Source organism: Taeniopygia guttata, chromosome 1, assembly GCF_048771995.1.
Source record: "Taeniopygia guttata chromosome 1, bTaeGut7.mat, whole genome shotgun sequence".
NCBI classification, from domain to species: Eukaryota; Metazoa; Chordata; class Aves; order Passeriformes; family Estrildidae; genus Taeniopygia; species Taeniopygia guttata.
Window position 1 is genome coordinate 26,154,194 of NC_133024.1, and position 18,157 is coordinate 26,172,350.

General features: G+C 45.8%; 1 protein-coding gene across 4 annotated transcripts; it reads left to right on the forward strand.

Moving 5' to 3' along the window:
* Positions 1–2,474: 2,474 nt before the first annotated feature.
* CTC1 (CST telomere replication complex component 1) lies at positions 2,475–17,900 on the forward strand. Of its 4 annotated transcripts, none has more exons than XM_030266415.4 (24): positions 2,475–2,588; positions 2,669–2,808; positions 4,087–4,333; positions 5,222–5,418; positions 7,048–7,192; positions 7,563–7,865; positions 8,033–8,161; positions 8,490–8,716; positions 10,194–10,365; positions 10,451–10,651; positions 10,885–11,011; positions 11,201–11,315; positions 11,652–12,114; positions 12,453–12,542; positions 12,828–12,971; positions 13,255–13,325; positions 14,147–14,247; positions 14,585–14,750; positions 14,977–15,063; positions 15,148–15,307; positions 15,767–15,831; positions 16,054–16,216; positions 16,358–16,484; positions 17,412–17,900. In XM_030266415.4, exons 1-24 carry the CDS (start codon positions 2,568–2,570, stop codon positions 17,570–17,572), a joined length of 3,822 nt encoding a protein of 1,273 aa, XP_030122275.4. In that variant the 5' UTR covers positions 2,475–2,567; the 3' UTR covers positions 17,573–17,900. The 4 variants fall into 4 exon arrangements, with proteins under 4 accessions (XP_030122275.4, XP_041570408.2, XP_030122286.4 ...); XM_041714474.2 differs by having other exon boundaries at positions 14,603–14,750; XM_030266426.4 differs by lacking the exon at positions 16,358–16,484.
* Positions 17,901–18,157: the final 257 nt, after the last annotated feature.

Consider the following 18,157-nt stretch of genomic DNA (forward strand, 5'->3'; position numbering starts at 1 on the left):
GCGGCCCGGAGCCGCGCCGAGCCCCGCCCGCCCTCCGCCGCGCGAGGACCGGCGTCGGCAATATTCCTTAAAAACACAGATGGACGAGCTGAAGAAAAGCAACGGATGGTGCATCGAGTGGCTAAAGGCTGCTAGAAAACACAGGGGAAAGGAGTCAGAGGAGATCTGCTGAAATCTTAAAAGTTCTCGACGCAGGAGTATTTCACTCTTCGGCTGTACTTTCCACGTGAAAATTAACCATGTACTTGTGAGAAAAAGACTTCTTGCATCTTAACAGCCTTAATTTTAAAGAAAGGCATTTTGCAGCCACAATCCACATTTTTAGAGACTATATGACCATCCTGTAGTTTTAAATTTAAAGCACACATTTTCTTGCATGCTCCAATGAACCAGCTGTACAGATAGTGCAAATATAAGCAAAACCAACATGACATTCTGTGTAAGCCCTGCTTCATTTAATAGATCCTTTTAGCATGTTTGAAAAACAAAAATACAGCTAGGAATAAGTGGCTAAATGATAAAGAACTCCCCTTCATTTGTTGCCCATTTAGACTTCCCCTTGCTTTCTGGAATTGTCTCTGTACTCTAGTAAAAGACATTAGATCAAGCTACTAAGCGTTGTTTTGGAAGAATTTGCCCATTTCAGTACAAAATGGGTACAATTCACACCATGGACTGCCTAAATTACTGCGGAGAAATCCAAACACCTCCACAGACTGATCCTACAATGGACTTCCTCATCTGCTGTGTGGAAGCCAACGACGGCATGTGCACAGGAGAAAACAAGGAGGGCACTTTTCCACACTTTGTCTTGGAACAGCTGTGACTTCCCAGCTGCAAGTCTCAGGAGGGAAGGAAATAGCAGAATAACCTATTATCAGATCGCAGCCATCTCCAGGGATAGAGGTGGAAAAGATTTTTTTCCTGTTCATTTCCTTGCCTCGAATGAGGACAATACAAAATTAGCCCCTAAAGGGAAAATTCTGGCACACATTCTGTGAAGGAGGAAATAATGTTTTTAATGGGCTGTTTCAGGTTTAGCACTTGCTGGCATGTGAGTGGATGAGGCAAATCCTTCAATCTTCCTGGAGCTTCAGCCTTAAAAAAAAAAAAAAAAAAAAAAAAAAAAGGGGGCAAAACCCAGCCCCATTTCCCTAGAACTACATAAATGTCAGAAAAAATCCCTGTGAATCTTCACATTTGACTCCTCCCAAGTTCGGGGAGGGACATCTCACAGCCTGCTGCACCTTTGACATTTATACCAATGCACATCTACTTCCCACATTTCACCAGAACTCCAGCTCCAGGCCTCTCTCCAGCATTGGGTTTGCGCAACCAGGTTTTGGTAGCAGGGGGACAATTGGGTGACTTCTGTGAGAAGCTGCCAGAAACATCTCCTATGTCTGGCAGAGCCACAGCCAGCTGGCTCCGAGACGGGGTGCACCGCTGGTGAAGGCCAAGCCCATGAGAAATGGTGGCAATGCCTCAGTGATAACCTGTTTAAGAAGGAAGAAAAAGTTATTGCGCAGATGTAATTGCAGCTGGAGAAGAGCAGAGTGAGAACATGTGAGAGGAGCAACTTGGCAGACATCAAGGTCAGTGGAGACAGAGGAGATGAATGTGCTCCAGGCACCAGAGCTGAGATTCCCTTGCTGTCATGATGAAGACCATGGTGAAGCAGGGTATCCCCCTGCAGCCCATGGGGGTCCATAGGGATGCAGAGATCCTGTTGTAACCATGGAGGAGCCCCATGCTGGAACAGGTGGATGCCTGAAAGAAGGCTTTGGCTCCGTGGGAAGCCTGTGCTGTAGCAGGGACCGGCAGACCACTGGAGCGAGGAGCCCACACTGGAGCAGGTTGCCTGGTGGGATTTGTGATCCTGTGGGCACTCTCGCTGCAGCAGGCCATTCCTGCAGGAGTGCACCCGTGGAAGGGCGGGTCACGTTGGAATTGGAGCAGCTCCGTTGCCCGCGGTGAAGGCTCACACTGGGGAAGGCCGTGGGAGGGACCTGCCGGAGCAGCGGGGCAGGACCCGTCTCCCTCCCTGAGCAGCGGCACCAACAACGTGTGGCGAGCCGACCGCGACCTCCATTCGCTCTCCCTGCGCCGCTGTGGGGCGGGAGGGTCGCAAGGGGAAAGGTGGTTTTAAGATTTATTTCTCATTATCCTGCTCTGATTTTGTCCGTAGTAAATTCAATTACTATCCCCAAGCTGAGCCTGCTTTGCCTGTGACGGCAACCGATTTGTGATCTCCCCCGGCCCCTGCCTGAACCCGTGAAGCTTTCGTTTTATTATTCTCCCTCCCGTGCCCACGGGCGGAGGGGAGCGATCGAGCGGCGCTGGGCGCCCGGCACGGCCCGGGCCTATCCCACACACGGCCCCGCTCCCGCTCCCGCTCCGGCTCCTCGCCGTCCCGCGCGGAAGGGGCGGGGCCAGCCGGGGAGCGGCGGTGGCAGCGATTGGGCGGAGGGCGGTGAGGGAGCGGAGCCCGGCGCGCGCGCGGCGCTCCCGGCGGCTCCCGCGCGCTTCCCGTCGCCGCGGCAACGGCGCGGGCCGCGCGCGCTGTCATGGCGGCGCCCGGCGCGGCGGTGAGTGAGGGGCCCGGGCGGCTCCGCGCCCTCCGCGCCGCCCGGCGCTCAGACCCCGCTTCCCTCCTTTCCCCCCGCAGGAGCAGCGCTGGCTGCAGGCGGCTCGGGACTTCGCTCGCCGGGCGCTGCCGGGGCCGGATGGGCGGGAGCCAGCGGCGCTGGAGGCGGTGCTGCGGTGCCTGCGGACCGCTGGCGGCGGGACGCTGCCGCTCGGCTACAGGTGACAGCGGGGCCCTCCCGGGAGCTCGGCACGGCTCGGCCCGCCCCAGATGCCGGCTGTGGGGGGATGCTGTCGAACGGGGGTAAAAGAACCGCACGCGTTTCTTTGGCCTCGGCACGGCAGCTCCCCGGCTGGATCCTGCGGGCCCGCACGGGAGGATATTCCTGGTGTCCGAACCTCTTGGCCAACTGAGCTCAGCGTTCGAGTGTGCGCTCTTAAAAAGGAGGATCTAGGATAACGTGGTCCATATTTCAGTTGATAAAAGGCTTTTGGGTGCTCATCATCATGGAAAACATGCAGCTCGTTGAGAGATATCCATATTGGAAAGTTTGGCTTGTCTGCATCTGTTTCTTCTTCCAACTCGTGGAAGAATTAAAATCTCTGGTACAACTAGTTTTTGTGAGAAAAGGTCAACTGGAATTGATTAGGGATTTGTGACCTTTAACTAATAAATGTAGGTGGTTGATCTTTCACACCAGCTAAACTTAGCTCATTTAGGCCATATTTTTTCCGGTGTATTTATGGCATTTAAACCAGACTTTGCTTCATATTCAAGAGAATCTATATAGAAGAGTTGAAGGTACTTCTGTGGGGCCAGTGGTCTGTTTGTGTGCAGTGTGCTACATCCACAGCTAACCACCAAGCTCTGGGGCACAAGGAGGGAGTCTGTTTGCTTCTGTATGTGATCACCATGAGCCAGTGTCCTGCTGTAGTTCTAGTTTCTCCCAAAAAGCACTCAGCACATTTGACAAAAACACGAGCAGCACTGTGCTTTTGTGGATCATAGGTACCAGTATTATTCCTGCTGGTGCTCTGTCTCTGAAGATGGAGCAGTTTCAGCTGATGGAATTTTCAACTAATCCCCTGTTCATTTTTCTGCAAAATGTACAGCATAACTACCTACGTAAATTTATGTCTTCTGATTAATTTTTCTATATCTAATTACTGCTCGTTGCTGATTGAGACCCATCATTCATCAGGACTAGTTTCTTGCTTTGAACTTTTGATCCCTGACTAATAAGTGAAACTCTTCAAATTCACATCCTTTGAATTTTATTATGTCCTGCTACTGAGCAAGTGGGTATTGTGACTAGAGCTCCAGTTTCACAACCTAAAATTGTCAGTGAAGCTCACTGGAAACCAGTAACAAAATCACAGGCTGAAGAACAGTTTATGTTGGCTCTTTCAGTGTTGATATTAGGGTACTTTGCAAACTGAGTTCTTCATACACCCTGCTCTATTCTTGCTTCTTTCTTTCTTTCTTTCTTTTTTTTCCAGTTTCATCTCCATCTCTGACCTGCAGCATCAGCAGCACATACCATGCTGCAGCCACCTGAGCTGGAGCACCAATGAATTTAAGGAATGGTCTCATCAAGGACAAGGTGCTTTACCTGTGCAGTGCACTTTGCCAAGGACTTACCTGATCCTGGTTGGCTATTTAGCAGATGGAAGGCAAGAAAACAAAGAAGAAGTGGTAGATGGTTGCCTATATGTGAAGGACAATACTGGGATAATTCCATGTGAGGTATGTCCTCAGTCATATTGAGGAGTTCTGTGTTTATTCCCACTTCTGGGGCAGTGTCACAAACCACCAGGGGCTTCAGCTGTTCTGCCGGAGTCTAGTGAAGGAAATAACATGTCTCTGTGACAGGAAAACAGCAAGCTGACATCATGGGCAGAGGATACAACATGTGAAATGTGCCTTTGCTAGGAGAAGAAATGCTGAATGTACTGGCATGGAAAAAAGAGACAGCCAGTACAGTTCTATTCTGTTCACCACAGTACAAGGTGGCCTGGGAGACTTCTGCTGAATTCCAATTAGTGGAGCAGAAATAACTTTCTGGAGAGTTGTACTATATGTTCAGTGATGCATTGGTGTCATGCTTTCAGGAAATAATAGCTTGCATGACAGTTGACGTAAAAGCCTCATGAAGGTAATTGCAAGTGGAGTCGAGATAACAAATAACCCCCAGAGTGGTGGTGACAGAGCACTGAAGTTGTGCTTTCCAATGAGACAAAGTGTAGGAAAAAGTTGTATTGGTAAGAACTTCTAACTGAAAACACAGGAGCAAAAGAAAGCAGGCAAGAATTTTAGAAAAAAAGTCTGAAAATAACTAAGCCTTTCATTGAATTAATTACCACCTTTCTGTGAGGTTATGACTATAAACAGGAAGTTCTAGCTGTAGAGTTCAGTAAGTCTGTGGCAGATTTGCATCTGGAAGGACAGAAGTTCTCCATGCAAGCTAAGAGAGTGGGCAGAAAACACTGTTTTTATTTAGTGATGAAGCCTGGCAGTAGGAGAGGAGTTTGTGATGCACATGCAAGGCTGTATTGGTAATGAACACTCTAAGTAGTGCTGAAAAAACAAACTGAAACTCATCTCAAGCTTCAATCTCATTATCTTTTGGTTTAGCTCTTGCACTTTGAACTGGAGTGGCTGGAGTCACTATTTGTCTTCCCAAGCTGGTCATATATACCACAGACAGACCAGAGTGCAGCAGGGTACTTGGAAATCCTGGTGGATCCGGTGCCAGTAAATGCCCCCAAGGAAGTACTTCACAGCATTCCAGTCACCTCCCCAGTGTCAGCTGAGCCACTGCTTACCTCCAGGTAAACATCTACCATGCCCAGCTCCTCAGAACAGTGTTGCTCTGGCTTGGCAGGTAACAAGAAGAGCACTTGGCTTAGAAAGAGACAAATTATATTTCTGCTCCACATGGAAACATAGCAGTGAGTGATGGAATTCAAAGTTATACAACAAAACCACTTTTCTTTAATCATCTGTTTTCCAGGAGTTTATTGGAGGTTTTTATTCTGTAATTTGAAAAAAAAGGGATGAATTTTAAGTATTTCTAGATGTAATTTCAGATTATACAAAGAATATTATAACAGTGTTAATTCCACTGCCTTTGAGGCTAAAATTCACTGTTTTGATTAGCAAAACTTTTTTTTTTTTTTTTTTTTTTTTTTTTTTTAATCCTACAGTGAACCAAAAGTATACTTGAAAGTAATCCTGTATTTTATTATGATGTTAATGTGTGCCACTGGTCAAATTCTTATCTGACTACTGAGATAAAAGTGCTAGTGAAATGTCACCTGGTAGAAGTACCTGTCTTTTAGTTTACAGAATGTGAAAATGAGCTAATGGAATTGCAAATCTTAATAAGTTGATAATTTCAACTTGATAAGATCATGTTTCATCTTCTTGAGTAGAGAATTCTTGGTGTAATTTAATTACAATAATATGTCACTAGCCATGTTGCTTTCATTTCTTTTTAGTTATTTTTTGTTTTTATTTGGTTTATCTGCTTCTAAGAAAGTAATTTTAAGCTTAAGTGTTTGATTTAGCTCAAGGGACCTTTCTAAACAAGAAAACTATGTCCATATTTCTGTATATGTTCTCAGGCTTTTAACATAAAGCTCCTTTGTTATTGACTGATATCTGACCAATTTTCCATATTGCAACTAAAATGTTACCAGTACCAGTGAGGTGCTGGTACTACTGTGTGTCTACTGCTGGTTGGGGTTTTTTTTAAGTCATAAAGTTAGATAATTGTTTAGATGTTTTGGACTTAAGACTGGTTTTGTTCTGAGTAAGTGGGATGGTTATATTCAGGTCCAGTAGGACTTGAAATGAAAATTTCAAGCATAAATTTTTTTGAAATTAAATTGAAAAACTGGAAATCTTTTTTAATCATTTGAAACAGCAAACACAATTGATTCAAGAAATATCATCTCTCTTGCCTCTCATCTGCTTTCAGTTTTGCTTCTCTATGTGTCAAGTTTCTTAAAAAGAGTCTATTGTTGCTTTCAGGCCTCTTGTTTATAGGCTTACAGCTTCCATAGTGTCATGTTCCATGGACATACAAATCCGAGTGCTGTTTTCTGCAGAAGAATTACTTGTGACTTTTTTCTTCTCCTTTAGACCAACAATTAGTTTCTTGTTTGTGGTAAAGCCTTTTATAAGCTGGCTCTTGTCATGGAGTGTGTGAATTTGTTATTCTGTTCATTCTGTTTTCAAGTACTAAAATGTCAAAAGGATTTAGTATAGAAAAGTTAAAGTACAAATTTTGTAGCCAAATATTGTTCTGAAAACCTCTCTGAGAGATTGACCATATTGCTTTGTTGGATCTGTTACTCCCAGAAAGTACATGGTACATATCTGTTTATTTTGCCTTTGGGATACTTTTGAGCTTTCTTTCATCTCTGATTTCAGTTGCCTCTTCAATTGCCCTCTAGGATTCCATGTAAGAAAAGATCAAAGCTTACTGTAGCAGGGGAATTGACCAGACTTGGGCCTCTCCTTCGTATTCACCACAAGACATTCTTCTTTCTGTTTCTGAAGTGCTTTGCCTCTGCTGTTTGTGTCCCTGTGCTGGTGCAAGTAAGTCCTTGGAATTTTGCTCACAAATTCAGTCTGGGTCTGTGTATGTGCTAGCTGATTAATTCTTTGAAGCTTGCCATTGGTTTCCTAGTTTGATTTATTCTTCCTTTTACTAGTGATATCTTTTTAATTGCACCCAGTGTACACTAGTCTTGGTATGTACAAAGTCTAGTTCTGTGCCCTGCTGAAATACAGTCCTCCCTCATGCCGTTGCTGTGTCCCTGAATGTCTTACAGATACAGTCCTTTTGCTAAGAGTGTGAGCCAATCCTCTGGGTGGAAAAGGGTTTTTTGGGTGGGATTGTTTAAGTCGGGAATAATTTTTTTCACTGGAGTTGATGCTGATGTTGCTTTTTGTTTCTCTGCTCTAGAAACCCAGCCAGCTGTTGTGGCATCGTGTCTTCCAGCTGGGTCAGAGGTACACAATCACAGGCCTGAGTATGTCCAACCTGAAGAAATCTGGACAAACAATGTTTGTCACCAGTGTTTCTTCTTGCCTTCTGCCCTGCTGTGCAGAGCAGGTGAGGGAGCAGCCACTGAACAGTGCTTCACAAGGAGAATCCACTCAGTCTTCTTCCCTTGAGACTGCTGAGCAGCTCAGTTGCTCCTTGCAGCTGGGGGCTGAAGAGGAGAGGCCAAGACCAACCAAAGAGTCCAAGATTATCTCCTATGTGGTAAGGATTTATAGGCTTAGCCTTCACCCACTCATCACTGGGGTTTCAGCTCCTGGCCTGCAAGGACCATTATTTTCTTCATGAGTTTATTTTCTTATTGCTCAGACCTGTGAGAGAACCATGTGACTCTCTACAGTCCTCTTACTTTCTGTTTGTTTTCTGTTTAGGGATTTGTCACCAAAATACTCAATGTCCAAGCTGGTCTCTTTTTACTGGATAACCAAGTCTGCTTGTGCCTTGCTTACCAGCCTCTGCTGAACTTTGCACGGGGACTCCGACCAGGAGCCTGTCTGGAGGTACGTTGAGATTTGCAAGGTCATGAAGTATTCAGTGGAAAAGACTGAGGCCCTGGGGATGGGTTGTGAGTGTTTGGGTCAACAGAAGGCTGTGGGAACATGGGAATTATTTTGGCAAGTATCTGGAACAAAACTGGAGATCTTACTGCCTAGACTCAGTCATGAGAGTTGATATAATTATTATCTGATTCCTCCCAAAACTGTGCTCAGTGCCTCAGGCCTGATTATAGACAATCCAGTAGAGTGAGAAAGGATTTAAGGTGGAGTAACAGTTTTGGGAAGTAGTAGCAGACTGGCTGTGTCTTCTCTTACACTCTGTGTATCCCAGCTCATCGACGTCCACCTCCTGCAGAAGCCTCTGGCATCCTTCCCGTTCGCTGTACTCGGTGCTTGCCTGAACAGCATGGTTGTGCTGAAGAGTTTCTCAAGGCTCAGCACCCCCTACCAGCCCCTGGCCTCTTCAGGAAATCTCTATTTACAGCTGCTCTTCCACTTCAATCTGGGAATGCCACTGTACCTCTGGCTGGTGAGCCTCCTGGAGACATTTGAGGAGAGGTGAGGACAATTCTTCTGAAGTCAGGCTATGCCTGAATGTGCATTGTAGGTTACCTGGGTGTCTTCTAGACCAAAGGCTCACAAAATTACTCTGCTTGGATACTACAAGCAGCAATTGCTTCTGTTTTTTTGGCTTAAGTAAGCTATTTATCCAGACTTCACATCGTGTCCACTTGCTTGTTACCTTGCAATTGCTCTTATGAGAAAAGCCGGTGCATTTTTCAAGTGCAGGTGAGATAAAGGTCTTGGGAAGCTGCAGTGCTTTGGAGCATTGCACTCACATAATCCTGCCTGGAATACTTTTTCCCAAAATACAGAAGCACCACTGGGGTGTCTGCTTGCCAATGTGGTTCGTTTGGCAGATCGAGGTGGGCACTCAGGTTGAAGCTGGAAACTGGTGCTACAACTATATCATAACTGATATAAAGGCTCTTGTGTCCTGACTGTGCACAGAAGCAGCAGCAGCTGCTCACCATATCACTTTGAGATTCTGAGTGTTGTCAGGAATGTGATAATTTGTTTTAGAATCTCTGTCTTGGCAGAGTTTCCCACTCATGCTTATCTCCAAGTCTTCCAGATGGCCTCCTGCTCTCCCTGACGCTGCACTCTCTTTGCAGGACAGCTGTGGGCCAGTTTCTGGGTTTAATTCTTGCTTCTGTTAGTAAAAATATTTGTGTTTTTTCTGAAGCAGTTATGGTTGATCACTGTGACTGCTGCCTTGCACTTTAAAGTATATACATTTTACGCTCAGTCAAGTAGCAGGTTATAGAATGCTCAGTGTTCCCGTGCTTTACTGGCACTGTGGAATTTTGACATGCTACCAATAAAACAGCTTCAGTTTTGCCTTGGGAATTGTGCTAGCTATAAGTTTTAGGTTTTATTATCTTTTCCACTTTCTTTAAATGTGATTGCTCAGTCCTAGTACTGCTTAAAAATTGTTCCAGTGAGAGCTATTTCTTTTCATTTGAGTTCACTTTCTGTCATATTTTGGCTGGCAGTGTGATCGCTTCCAGCCATTCAAAAGAAGTAAGCTAAATTTATGAAATTAATTCTACATGAGGGAAATACTGGAATAAGAATAGTCTGTGGTTGTTTCTGACTTGTGTTTTTTGCATTCTGTGAAAAAAGCCAAGTGTACCTAGCTTGAGTAACCATATCATGCCCAGCCAAAAGGCATGAAGATCCATTTATGTGGCTTAGAGGGAGATTATCTTCATATTGTTTGTTTCTCTGGCCATTTGAGTTTTGAGATTTTGCCAGTCTGTCCATTTCTGTGGATTTTCCTGTTCCTTGTCTGCCCAACATAATTGGCATTGGCTTTAAATGCTCTATTTTTTAATCATTTCATGGTTTTTGTGATCTCTTTAGTTCTTGTCCTATACAACATACTCACTCAAAACAAGCAGAAGGAGTCCCTGACTTAGATGCAAGACTCACTAAAATGCAGGGACTCTTAATGTTCATAACTTTTTTTCAGATTTTCGTGTTTCTTTGGGCGCCGTCGACTGCTTAGCTCTACGCACCAAAACCCTGGGGCTGCTGAAAAGTTCCTTGTCCCCCTTCTGCAAGCTATGATGCCACACAGAGAAGAAGCAAGAGATATTTATAATGAAATTTTATCAAAAATACACCAGTGTCCCCTGCAGAAAGTGAGTAAATGTTTTTGAGCTGTTTCCTGTTTGTGTGATGGGAAGAAACTCAGCTGATTCGTTCTTTTTCTCATTTTTTTCACAGTATTTGACTCTGAACCCTCCATGCCAGGCCCCATCTCTGTCTGCAGTTTGCCGTGTGGCAGAACAGAAGAGCTGGGAAGGCTTCAGTCCATCACAGTTGCTTTCCCCCTTGGAGGCACAGCATATGGGCACCCAGGAGCTGAATCGCAGACTGGCCTGGTCCTACTGCACACTCTCAGCAGAAACTTTCCAGCCCCAACTGGTATCTGCCTCCTTCTCTTTCCTGTCTGTGCCTTGAGAGCTCCTGCTTCTCACCATGCCTTCCAGCACCTTGTCCAGTGCATGCCTCTTCCTCCTGTTAGGAATGACACTGCTTTTCTCACTGTGGCATGTTGAAAACAGACTGCATTTGAGCTGCTGCTACACACACTTTGATTTACGACTTTCAAGGATAGGAATTGTTTGATGCTCTTTGCAGCTTCCTTTCTGTTGTAGATACTCCTGGGTGTGCTGAGGGTCTCCTCCAGGAGCAGCTCCCTCCAGCTGCAGGACAAGAGCAGCGCCCTTCGCTGTGTGATCTCTCATAAGGATGGTAGCCCCTTTGCCCAGACTGCTCTTATAGGTATGTCCCACTAAACTGTATTTGAGTGCTGACCTTTTGCTCTTCTGCCTTCCAGCTCCAAAACAAGGAAGAAGAGATGTTGTGTGGAGGTGCTGAACTGTCACTGCCTGACCTCGTGACTTTAAAATGAGGATATTGACCTTACTCTCTTTTTATTTAGCTCAGCTCTTTTATCTGATGCGTTTGCAGGATCACTCTTGAAGGTGGAAAACTACCAGCTTGTAGTGGAAAGATTCCTTAAGACTGATTTTCCCTCCTGGGAACACCTGGAAAATCTGGAGCATGTGAGAGAGAAAAAAAATAGGTGAGTCCCTTTATTCAGTGTGCAGGTAAAATCATCACTTTCCAGTTCCATGAGTATTTTGAACTATGGTAAGCCTTCTTACCAACACAGCATTTCAGCGCCAAAGCACCTGTTCTTTGCTACTTGCATAAAATGAGCTCTTTCTCAGCAACAAAGCCACCATCTCCATTTTGTTCAGAATACTTGCAGCCTGGGAGTGGCCCTCCACTTCACTCTTTCCCCTGCTCCTGCTGAGTACTTGGGGGGCACTCACCAGGTGTGTTTTTCCCAGATAATTGTTTAGGATAGCCATGTATCAGGAATAGGGAGTTTCACTGTTACCATTTGTCGTTTCAGTGTCTATGTGCAGTTCTACTTGGAGGATGTTCAGGTTCTCCATGCTGCTGAAGGACAAATCCAGAAATGCCTTAGGAGTGGAAGCAGCTCCTCTTTGAGGAATAAGGAAGATGGCAGCACAACATCTGAGCTGGAAACCCCAGAGGCAAAAATGCTGAAATTGGAGGATCCCAAGGCAGATCCTGGCAGAGATGAGACCTGTCAGGGGAGCCAGAGCAACACCAGAACAAGGAGCTGCGTATCTCAGCTGTTCTTGGTTACCCAGAAAGAGGGTCTCATGTCACGCAATTACCAACTGCCTGCAGAAGAAGATAAAGAAGCACATGAGCTGCAGCACAGCTTCCAAGCCACAGTGCTATGGCTGGGCAGACCACAGCTCTGGAGCCACCCCGGAGGAATTTGGAATCTATCGGAGCTGGAAGAGACTGGCTGTGATGGAAAAGAGGGTGTGACGCAGCAAGAAGTGAGGCAGCTTTGGGGTGTGGTTTGATAAGTCTGGGAGCTGGCTCCTCTCAAGTGAGCCTGTGTGGTAATTTAGTGTCAATGGGAAAGTGATTTTTTGTTGGGTATCTTTGTGTGTTTGTGCCAGCAAATTCCTTCTTGCACCCTAAGCAAGTTCTATCTCCTCTCTGTCACCTTCCTGTAAATGCATCTGCCTTCTCTTGCTCTTAGTGGTGCTAACCTTTCTTCTCAATCAAGACATCCTCTGGGCTGGGCTTGCTCTCTTTTTACTGTAGTTTTCATTCCATTCCTAAGAGTTCTCATCACCTTCTCTCTCTCTCTGATCCCTTCCCCCACCAGGTACTACTGCTGTTTATGGGGAAGTCTCTGCGATGGTTTCCATTCCTGCACGTGGATGGGCTGTATCGCCTCACTGTGCCCTGCTGCTCGGTAAGGGAGAAGTTGTCATGCTGTTCTCTCTTGGAGACTTTTGCTGAATTGCATGTGGGAGTCAAGGAGTCAGAGGGTGACTAAGCCGTTTTCAAGGTTTGGAATTTCCTTCTGTCTTTCCAAGAAACTGCTTTCGTTCTGTATTTGATTAAAATTCTCAGAGCTCTGAGTTCAGTGGATTTTTTTTTTTCTTTTGTAAAACATTATTCTTTACTTTTTCCCTATTGAACTTTATTCTCCTTCCTCCTAATAGTCTTCTGTCTTGCCTTATCACTCTTATCTCAGGACTTGGAAGTGTTCTGCAAGCTCTGTTCTCCACATTTGCCAGCAACATTCCTGAGCAGGCCATCCTGCCCCCCGTGTGTGCTTGTCCAAGATAGCTGGCACTTAGAGCATGAGACTTGGATCTCCTGTCTGCCTGAGCACCAGGTATTCAGTGCCTTATTGTGCAGGGCTTTCACAGGCTAATTGTAGGTCTCTCCAGGGCTAGCTAAAAAATATCAATACAGAGTATCTTCTGGTGAGACTGTTCTGCTCTAAGTTCCATCAGAAGCTGCTGCTGGGCTTCACATTTTCCTGCTTCAGAATTCATCTGGAGGGAAGCATGAATTGCTTGACCTAGCTCTGAGCATGCAGAGCTTGTCTTTTCTTCTCTGGCTGGGGATGCCTGTAAACTGCAACTTATCTGAGGCTGTGTCCCACTCACTTCTAGGTGACAGCCCTGTCAGTGCTGACAGGCATGGACCAGAGAATTGTCTCCATTCCAGAAGTGCTTAGCAGCAGGTATGTTGGTCTGCCCCAAATTACAAGCAATTGTGTCTTAGGGAATGGCTCTGTGGTAATTTTTACTGGGAAGTGCTATATTAAACTGTGATGAAATATCCACCCTAGGAATATGGTTTGGGAAACCTGTGTGCAAGTAGTTCAGACTTCTCCCATCCTGGTTTTTGAAGCTAAAGGGATTGTAGGTGACAAAACTGCAAAATGGTGTCTAGAAAATGGTTCAGCTACTGCTGGTGTGGACTAAGTCCCAGAGGTGTCTGCCAAATTCATGTCAGAAGTGGAAACAAGCAGAGCAGGGAAAATCAGACTGAATGTATATTTCTGGGTTTTTTTTTTTTTTTTGTTTCAGATTTTTTTTTGTTTCAGATTTTTACCTTGCTCAAACAAATACTAAGTAATATAAGGTTAGAAAGTTAGAAGGTTTGAAGCTTTTCTGTTCTAAGCATGGTTAATCTGGGGTGATATGCATGCACACTGGAGCTTTCACCAGTCCTTTATGAAAAACTGTTTTCTTTGCTTGGCTTCTTCCTCTAATTCAGAAAAACAGAAGTTTAGCAGCTAGAAAGGCTGTAATGCCTCACCCTTCATCTTCACTGCTGAACCTGAAGCAGCAGAAAGCAAGGTAAAGGGGCCTCTTGTCCGTGAGAAGGGTAGGGTAGGCTGCAGCAAGCTGTCCTCAATCTAGTAGTTCAGGTGCTCGAGGGCAGGTTCCCCAGAAACAGGCTTAACCAACAGTGCTCCACTTTGTGGCAATCTTGAAGTCAGGCTTTCTTCCACTCCCTTTGTCTTCAGGCAGGACAAAAATCCTGGTCTGCTCTCAGTTTCACAGGTTCCCTTGTTTCTTTTTGTGGTGAGATCGTGGAGAGGACCCTGTGTGCCTCTCCCAAGAATGAGAAGCCACCTGGCCATCCAAAGCAGATAGGTAAGATTGTGTTGAGCCTGTTGAGAAGCAGCACATTGGTTCTTGATTGTTTCTGTTTCAGAGAGCCAGTGCACTTGGCTAAGTGTGCTGCTGTGTCTGGGAATAGTGGAAGTATGCCAGGATGTTGCATCCTGTTGCATGTCAAAGGGCTTGGAAACTGCACACTGTGTATGTGGAGATGGGAATGGGAATGCAGCATCCAGAAAGCCTGAGAGGTGCAACAGTGACAGCCTCATCGTGATGGGAGGAAGAGCCCCTCTAGCAGGCCCAGCTCAGTGACAGGTCATGCTGCCTGTATGAGAGAGCTCATGGTCTATGTGGTTCTGTGCCTCCTCAGGGACTCTGCTCTCCACAGATCACAGCGTAAAGCTCAGCGTCTCTGCTGCTCCAGGCTCCCCTGTTGTGATGGATGTTTACATTATTGCCACCTACCTGCAGCATCTCAGGGGTTTGCTCCCTGGAGCCAAGATTCTCTTCCAGAACTTGGAACGCAAGATCTCAAGGTGCTCCTGTCTTTAGAGCCTCTCTTACTGTCTTTGAAACCATCTCTTAATCTGACCTCCCATGTGGACTTTCCTCATCCCTTATTCAAACCTTCGTCTCTCACAATCCCTTCCCATAAATTATTTTCCTACCATGTTACAAATGAAGATCAGCCAAACCATCCCAAGAAAACTTGATGTTTGGTTTCTGTGAGCTCTTTCTGACATCTGCTTTTTCATATTGCAGATTTCATAATGTTTATTGCACATACATTGCCTCCAGCTGTGTGAGCATCATATCTCTGCCAGTTTCTCACCTACCTTTTCCTTCTAGGTAAGTGTTGGGTCTGTTCTCATGTTACAGTGTCCGAAGAAAGGCTTCTATGTTCCAAGCTTCTCAAATTCCTATTTCTTCTAGTCCTGCAGGAGAAGCCTCATCCCCCTCACTAGTGTTTCTATCCAGCTTGAGACCTCAGCTGCAAAATCTGGCCCAGGCACGGATTTTATGCCACTTGTCCTGTGTACTGACTGTGTGCCTGCAATGGATTTGTTCACTTTGCAGCTGCATCTTCAAAGAGGTATTCAAGCTTCCACAACCATAATTTGTGAGAGGTCTTGCAGATTTTTTACTCTCACACATCCTTTGCTACCATGTAAAAGAAATGAGGGTTCCTATCTCAATTATCTCAATTGCAAGCCCTCTTTCCAATATCTGAGAAGGACTTGCATATTAGAAAGGGACCTAAGTGATTAGTAGTATGTATCTGATGCCAGGCAGGCTGGCAGCTAGGATTGGGGGTGAAGTAAGGACTCTGAAGAAGACAGTCCTACTCTGTTAATGCTCTCCTCTTCCCACGTTCACTGCTATTGGAGATCAGCACCTTGCAGCAAAGTGACTTTTCCCAAGGCACTCACTGGAAATGCAGTGAAATTCTTTACACTTTTGCATCCTTAATTAGAGAAGGATTAAAATAAGCAGTGACCCTTCCCCTTCTCACTCACACCCATACATAGCTGTAGCTTTGTTCTTCCTTCAGGGGAGGTGCACCCGACACAATCCTCCATGTCCGTCACAAACAGGAGTGAGGCAAGCCAGTGCACGGTAAGAGCTGTAGGGATTTGGTGTGGGAAGAGGGGGGAGGAGGAAACAAATTACACCACAAACAGGAGGGGGAAAATAATATCAAGGATGGGATGTGGACAGAACAGCAAAGATGGAGTCATCACACCTTCTGGGATGTGCACAAACTTTACTGAGATCTGTTGTCTGGGGTGTGACCCTTGTCCTGCCCTCCTGATCCCAGCCTGCCTGCTCTCTGCACAGGGTGGTGGTGGAGGACGGAACAGGTGAAGCTGTGGTGCTGTGCAGGAACGAACATGTGGCAATGATGCTGGGCCTGAGCCTTCTCGAGTGGGAAGCTGTGCAGAACTGTGTGCAGAGCAGGGGCAGCGTGTTCATTCAGCATGGGGAAGCTCCTGGAACAGGGGTGAGTGGGTTATTCCAGCAGCAATTGCAGCCTGATGAGCTCAAGTCTTGGCTGGACAGGATTTCCCTTTGCTGTGGGTGTTCCAGAGCCTCCCTGCCTCCCACTGAATACTTCCTGGCAACACACACTTTCCTTCCTCAGTGTCTAGAGGAGCCCGAGGATGTTGTTGCTTGTTACCTAAGGAGTCTGTGCAAAAGTCCTCTCATATGTCGCCCTATCCTGTTAGATTTCAGCATAGACAGGAAGCCCTCCAAGATCCTGCAGCCTGGTAAGCAAATACTGCTGGCTTTTCTAATATTTAGTGTGGGAAGGAAGGGAGGAGGGCATCTCACCAGGCTGGGGAAGGAAAGGTGCCTTCACTGTCCATCAAAGCAAGACCTTTGAAGTATTTTCCTGGAATTTTGTATTATATAGTGTAGAACTAAGTTGTGTCTTAGTAGATCCATGGCTATAAAAATAAAGAAATAATACGGAAATTCCTAAAACAACATAGGATAATTTTTTCGACTTCACACAGAAATATAAAACTGTTTTTGAGAAAGATTCCCAGTACTTGTCTGGGACAGGAATTTGATCAGCCAGAGTTACTGTGCAAATCTCTCAAATCAAGCAGGTTTTGACATTAGAAAGGACAGCATGTAGAGTCAATAACACACCTGGAAATCCTCTTCTGGAAATCTGCACTGAAGTATTTTGAATTCATGAGTGCTGAGGTCTGAACTCATGCTGCCACAGCTGTGCAGTTGCTGTATTAAGGGGACATTCTTCATGCCAGTTCTTCACACTGCACACACATATAGCTTAAGTTTGAGTGCAGGTGCTGCAGGGGTTGATTTGCTAAGCTCACCAGAGGATGCTCTGCAGTGGAGACTTTCTGGCTGTCATGTACAGTCTGTAAAGGCAGGTTGCTGGTACTGATAGAGGATACAAAGCTCAGTGCATCAGCTCTGTGAGCACATAGTTCACAGCATTTCACAGTGTAGAATGTCTGTTTCCTGCAGGCTGGAGGGATGCTGGCAAAAGGCATTCCTCTGCCTACATCCTGGAGTCCTTCATCGTGCTGTCCTTTGAGGTTTAGCAGATGCCAAGCAGCTGCTGGAAGGCCTTCCCTCCCCGAGCAGCTTGTGCAGCTGTGGGCTAGAGCAGAGCCAGAGCCCTGTACTGAGTTGTTACCCCTTGTATCCTTCCCCTGCAGCTCCCCTGCAGCTGCGGAATTTTCGCTGTGGTGAAGTGGAGTTCGTGTCACGAGTGGGGCCTCGTCTGAGCCTGCTGTGCCTGAAGGTGGAGGAAGTGGGACAAGATGCCTTATGCTACCTGAACAGCCAGAGGATGAGCAGGACATCCAGTTCCTGCTGAGTGGGAGTCACTGCTTAATACCTCTCCCAGTGGGAAAGGAATTATGGAAATACCTACTGCAATTGGGAGCTTGTTTACTCTCCTTTCAGTGGGAGCACAAGCCTGTGAGCACAGGGTGAAGCGTGCAGTCGAGCAGCTGCTGTGACTGTGGAATTCCTGGATGGTCATTCTGGGCCATTGTCAACCAGTGACACTGGGCTACATTTTGGAAGAGAGATGTTCAGTGCTTCCTATGTGACAGCTCTTGCCTTGAGCCTAGGGCACACAGTGTGTGCACTTTGTGTGGTAGTATCTACTAAATAAAACTATGAAAATATTACTTAAAGAACACTGAATCTGTTTTAGTATCTATTTTAGTATTCAGGTTTACTTGCTATATGGTGATCATTAACAAAATTATACAGTTTTCACAGGGTATAGTCTTCTTAACCTAATTGAAATTATTTAAATTACACTTTTAAAGCACCTCCTTCAAGAAAAGAAGTGAGTAAGCTGCTGTTTGGAGACTAAATCATGGGGCTAAATGACAAGATTATTTGGGCATTGTTTTGCAGTTTATCAGCAGCAGCATGAAAATTAGGTGGG

What these genes read in the sequence shown, in the direction of transcription:
- CTC1 (XM_030266415.4), top strand. Translation starts at nt 2,568, where the DNA reads ATGGCGGCGCCCGGCGCGGCG. An exon ending in TCACTGTGCCCTGCTGCTCG is followed by an intron (nt 12,543 to 12,827) that starts GTAAGGGAGAAG and finishes CTCTTATCTCAG; the next exon opens with GACTTGGAAGTGTTCTGCAA. An exon ending in GTGAGGCAAGCCAGTGCACG is followed by an intron (nt 15,832 to 16,053) that starts GTAAGAGCTGTA and finishes CTCTCTGCACAG; the next exon opens with GGTGGTGGTGGAGGACGGAA.